Source organism: Hyaena hyaena, unplaced genomic scaffold (assembly GCF_003009895.1).
Source record: "Hyaena hyaena isolate Hyena2069 unplaced genomic scaffold, ASM300989v1 scaffold_10, whole genome shotgun sequence".
NCBI classification, from domain to species: domain Eukaryota; kingdom Metazoa; phylum Chordata; class Mammalia; order Carnivora; family Hyaenidae; genus Hyaena; species Hyaena hyaena.
The window spans coordinates 2,020,001-2,025,938 of record NW_024080642.1 but is presented as its reverse complement, the minus strand read 5'-3'; the positions used below and the strand labels follow the sequence as shown (position 1 = coordinate 2,025,938).

At 44.7% G+C, this 5,938-nt stretch overlaps 1 protein-coding gene across 1 annotated transcript in view; it reads right to left on the bottom strand.

The window, feature by feature from the left end:
• Positions 1-5,122, bottom strand: part of UTP6 (UTP6 small subunit processome component) — a 31,650-nt gene extending 26,528 nt beyond the window's left edge. Inside the window, exons 1-2 of the mRNA XM_039253701.1 lie at positions 4,835-5,122; positions 2,892-2,976 (exon numbers count right to left, since the gene is read on the bottom strand). Coding sequence (XP_039109632.1) covers positions 2,892-2,976; positions 4,835-4,926 — 177 coding nt within the window. The 5' untranslated portion in view covers positions 4,927-5,122. The remainder of the gene's footprint in view (positions 1-2,891; positions 2,977-4,834) is intronic.
• Positions 5,123-5,938: the final 816 nt, after the last annotated feature.

Here is a 5,938-nt window from a genome sequence, read left to right as displayed (position 1 = left end):
GAGAGAGAGGAGAGAGAGAGAGAGGAGAGGGAGAGAGGAGGGAGAGAGGAGGGAGAGAGGAGGGAGAGAGGAGGGAGAGAGGAGGGAGAGAGGAGGGAGAGAGAGAGAGAATCCCAAGCAGGTTCCTCACTGTCAACACAGAACCAGATGGGGAGCCTGATGCCATAAACCATGAGATCATGACCTAAGCCGAAATCAAGCGTCAGACAAAACTGAATGAGCCACCCAGGCACCCCTCTAATTTTTCTATTACAAAATACTGTGGGGCATTTGAGTGGCTCAGTCAGTTGAGCATTCGACTCTTGATTTTAGCTTGGGTCACGATCCCAGGGTTGTGGGATGGAGCTGCATGCCGGGCTCTATAGTGAGCACGGAGCCTGCTCGGGCATCTCTTCTCTCTCCCTCTCCCCTGCTGGCACACCCTCTCTCAAAAAAAAAAAAAAAAATGCAATTAATATGAAACCTCCTCAAAGAAATGGTTTTTGTCTTAGTTTATTATTGTATCCCATTGGATCAGATCAGTGCTGTGTACATACCAAGTACTCAATATTTAATATATGACTGACTGAAATTGCTAGGTCATAAAATATGCACTTTTTCAACTTCATGGGATATTACTAAGTTGCTCCCCGAAGTGGTTGTACCAATTAAATATTAACATCAGTCTTTACCAGTATCTGATAACATGATGGATATAAAGCAGTACCACACTGTAATTCTCACCTATGTTTGCCTGATTACTAATAAGGCTAACATTCTTTTCATAAGTTGAGCGATGAATGGTGTTTCCCTTTTGTGAACTGCATTTTCATATTTTTCTGTTGTTTTCATTTTTCACAGTTGTCATTTTCTTCTGAATGTGTAGTTCTTTAGATATTCTAAATTCAAAATCTATGTGCTGCGGGGCACCTGACTGAATGGTTCAGTCAGTTAAACGTTGGGACTCTTGATTTCAGCTCAGGTCATGATCTCCTGGTTTGAGTCTGAGCCTCACACTGGGCTCTGCGCAGACAGTGTGGAGCTGCTTGGGATTCTCGCTCTCCTCTCTCTCTGCCCCTACCACTGGCGCGGGTGCGCACGTTCTCTCTCAAAATAAATATATAAATCTAAACATATACATGCATGTGTGTACATACACACACACACCAAAATTATTTTCTCCGTTCTGTGGCTTTTCTTTTTACTGTGGTACCTTTTTTTCACAGTCTCATTTTAGAAAACCTTGCCTACTCGTTTTTTTTTAACATTTATTTTTGAGACAGATACAAGCAGGGGACGGGGCAGAGAGAGAGAGAGGGACACACAGAATCGGAAGCAGGCTCCAGGCTCTGAGCTGTCAGCACAGACCCCCATGCGGGGCTCGAACCCACGAACTGTGAGATCACGACCTGAGCCAAAGTCAGACGCCCAACCGACCGAGCCACCCAGGCGCCCCTCTTTAATATTTCTCATAGAGATACAAAGTTTTCCCCAAATTTAGCTTTTCCATTTAGCAGGAACTTCGTTTTGTGTTACATGAGAGGAATCTAATTTTATCTCCTCAAAGTGGATAACCAGAAGCTCATTGATTTAACATGCCACTTACATCTCATAGCAAGTCCATATGGGTTGTGACGGTTGTGTGCACGGGGTGGAGATAGGAGTATGTACATCAGGGAGCGTGTGTTTAATTTACTTATTTCAGTAACGCCCTCTAATCAACCTAATCCACAGGTACTTCTTCAAATATTTGAAGAGTGGAATTATCTGCCACTTCTCAGGTCTCCTTCAGGATAAACATGACTATTTATGTTCTTTCAAGAATTCCTCCTAGAACAAGATTTCCATCCTGGCTTCCTTTTAACTGACCCCTCAAAGTCCTTCTTAAAATGCAGTCTCAAGCCTAACACAATGCTCCAGATATGGTCTGTTATAAGTGGAAAACACTTTTTTCAAACACACACCTCCTGAATGCCTACTATATAGTGCTCTCCACTCAACTAGATTACCCAACACTCTATTTTTGTTAACATCCATTATTTTCCTCTTTACTTTTTAAAATTTATTACTGAAGTACACTCAACACACAACCTACTACGAGCTCTCAAACGTCTTCCAAGTACAAGATTCAGAGCCAGGTCTCACTTGTTCACCTGTTGCTGGTTTTTCAATCTAAACTCAGAAAACCTTCAGTCTTGTAACACTGCATCTTACCACTAGGTCCAGATTTTGTTACCTAACATACTGGCTATTCTCCACCTGAAAATTAGTCTAGCGTGTATATTTAATATTCACTCAACTCTCCCATTTATTTATACTGCTGAAAAATTTGCGTATCTCTAAGGAAGCCGACTTACAGACACATATATAACTTTCCAACCATCGTCAAACTCACTCTCCTTTATTTCTCCCCACAAGAAATGGTATGTCAATTCTCTTGCTGAAATCCTAATACACAGTACCTTTGGCACTTTCTGGTCTATTAACACTATATAAGGAAAAAAGAGATTTCAGTTTGCCAAGGATGAAAGCCTTAGTGGGGCAATGTTATTCCCAAACCATTTCTATTCCTGTTCAAAAATTACCCATTTAGGTGTGCCTGGGTGGCTCAGTGGGTTAAGCGTCCAACTTCGGCTCAGGTCATGATCTCACAGTGGGTTCGAGCCCCGCGTCGGGCTCTGTGCTGACAGCCAGCTCAGAGCCTGGAGCCTGTTTCAGATTCTGTGTCTCCCTCTCTCTGACCCTCCCCTGATGATGCTGTCTCTCTCTCAGAAATAAATTAAGAAAAAAAAAAAAATTACCCGTTTAATCAACAATCCTAGAATTTTGCAAACAACTGAATCAAGCTCACCATTCTAGAATTGATTTAAAAATTGTGAGGGGACTAAAAAGTAATGAACTTATTTACTTACTTGAACATAATTGATAAAGTCATCCTTAAAAAGAGCTCTTCGCTGTATTCTGTATTCCAGATTCGAAGCCTTCCTAATGATAGCCCTGAGAAAACCATTTTAAGATATAACAGTTGAGAAGAGCATAAGTTCAATAACTTTGGGGTTTTACGTTTATTTTTAATATATTTAAAACACATCCAAAACCTGAAATTCCCAAATTAACTATCCTTTATAAGTATTCTTTTACCTGATTACTTCTATGTGCTTAGGGGCATCAGGATGGTTTTTTTTTTTTTTATTTTCGTGAGAGACGGGGGGGGGGGGGGGGGGGGGGGGGGGTTAGAGAGAAGGAGACAGAACTGGAAGCAGGCTCCAGGCCACAAGCCGTGAAATCATGACCTGAAATCATGACCTGAGCGGAAGTCGAATGCTCAACCAACTAAGCCACCCAGGTGCCCCATTATTTTAAAATTTTCATTAAAACCATCTTAGTCAACTGCCAGGACCATTGACATTCCCACCAGTAAAGCAAATAACGTTAAGTACTTTACGTTATTTGTATGCGAGATTAGTAAAGGTTTCTTTTCCTCCAAATTCAGGTCTCTTAGGTTTTAACAATAACCAAGTACCTTCCATAAGTTCCTTCTGAGTTTTCAAGACTCAGATTAAAAAAAAAAAAACAAAAAAAAACAACCCTGGTCCTCTGTACTGTGTCTACCTAGAAAGGTTTATTAACACTACAAAAGACTCCTGGGAAACGATTCACTATTTACCTAAAGAGAGAACACAACGTGTAGTATCAGGAGAATTTAATGCAAGATGTGCAAGGCCAATTACTGCCTCTAGTTGGTGGGAATAGTAACACGGACTTAACACTATGAGTCCACACTGCTGGAACACCTGGGTGGCTCAGTGGGTTAAACGCTGGACTCCCGATTTTGGCTCAGGTCATAATCCCACGTTGTTAGGTTAGAGCCTGGCATTGGGCTCTGCACTGACACCACGGAGCCCCCTGGGATCCTCTTTCCCTCTCTCTACCCCTCCTCCCCCTACCGTCTCTCAAAAACAAACATTTTTAAAAAATACTTTTTGAGGGGCCCCTGGGTGGCTTAGTCGGTTAAGCGTCCGACTTTCGCTTGGGTCATGATCTCGCGGTTCGTGGGTTCGAGCCCCGCGTCGGGCTCTGTGCTGACTGCCAGCTCAGAGCCTGGAGCCTGTTTCAGAGTCTGTGACTCCCTCTCTCGCTGACCCTCCCCTGCTCACGCTCTCTCTCTCCCCTAAAAATAAATAAAACATTAAAAAAATTTTTTTAAAAATACTTTCTGAATCCACTCTAGATCACTAACGTACGTTTACTTCAAGGACTCCCCATCGTTACATTACTACGTTCACAGCCATTGTAAAAAAACAAAAAACAAAAAAACAGCAAGTCACAGGAAACCCTTAAAAAATATATTAAACTTGATTCTAACAAATTACGAAAAGCCAACCTCGCGCCAGACGCCGTTGGCTAAGCCCCGGGGTGGAATACCAACCAGACTGAATTACACGGCCCCCGTCTTCGAGGCTTATTCGAAAGACGTATCGACGCCGGGCTTCCACCGCTGTTTGCACTCTTAGCACAACTAGCTAACCGTACGCGAAATGGTGGTCCCCCCCCCCCCCCCCCCCCGCACACACAAGGCAGGTAGCTCCCGACGGGCGGGGATCCTGGTTTTGTCCCCTTTAACGCCCCAAGACCTGGCTCCCCTAAGAAGGGCCAGATGCTTGGTGGGGGAGGGAACCCACCGTGCGACGAATGAGAAATTCTGGGCAGCAACAGAACCTAAAAACGGGCTTCGGCCACGTTAGAAAAACGAAATGCAATTAGGTGCCCCGGCAACCCTCCCCCACCCCGCTTCTCCCCTCCCCTCCCCTCAGTGCGTCGCGGCTCTTCTCCCCCTTCCTCAGCTTTTTCTCACCTTATCTCCGACTGGTTGAACAATCCAACACGCTCCAGCTGTTCCAATTCGGGAAGTCGATCTTCTACGCGTTCCTGAATTATCTCCGCCATGAGGGCACAACGCCACAGGTCACCCGGCGAGCCTCTCAACCGCCGACGCGTGCACCAGGCGACCACCTCCGCCTTCCGACACCTGGCTCGGAGCGCTCGCACGTGCTGACGCAACGTGAGCCCTAAGGTCCCGCCTTTTCCGCTTCCGCCGCCGCTGCCGTTGGAGACCGCCCTCCGGCTCTGGCGGCGGCTGTCACATTTCCGAGGCGGACTGTGGGGTTTCCGCGGAGCACCCCTCCGGCGCTGAAGGACTCACGTGGACTGGATGGAGGGGCGGGGCCAGTGTGGGGGCGGGGCTGGGCGCGCGCCACGCTAGACGTGGGCGGGGATGCGAGAAAGCGCCTCCCAGGGCCCAGAGGGGTTACCTGAAAGGCGTGAAACTCGTTTCTAAGGAATATTGTCTCCTTTTATTCCGCTGCGGTCCTTTGTCTTCGCTTTACAAAAGTAAACATTTCAAAAGATCAGTAATCAAAATCGTACGGGGGACGCTGAAACTGATCAGATAGCCTTAACACTAGGGCTTTGCTTTCTGCCAGACTTAGTAAGCCAGTGTCATAAAACACCGGTTTTTCACGATTAGAGATTTAGCCAATTAGAGATTCTAATTGGCTGATTGATTTTAAAATAGGAAGACCTCTTCATTATTTAAATAATTATTATGCCTTTGTAGACAAGGTCTTTTCAAAACACATGGCCCTGGGTGGGTATCAGAAAGTATTTTTTTTTTTTTTTTTTTTAGAAGAGGGGAGCTTGGTATTGAAAAGTTTGGGAGTTAAAGAAATAAATCAATAAGGTGTAGACCCTCCTTAAACCATTGCCCGAGCAAGTTTGCATTTCTAAGGGAACCATCAGACAACTTGACTTGGAAGTGACATTCTCGGTATAATTACTAAACCTAAAATAATAACTACATGGCTCGGTTCTTTTTAAGTTCTGGAAGACGGTAAAAAAAAAAAAAAAAAGCAGGAGTTCTTGCTAGACCTGTTTATTTCAACATTTGCATTAGCACCTT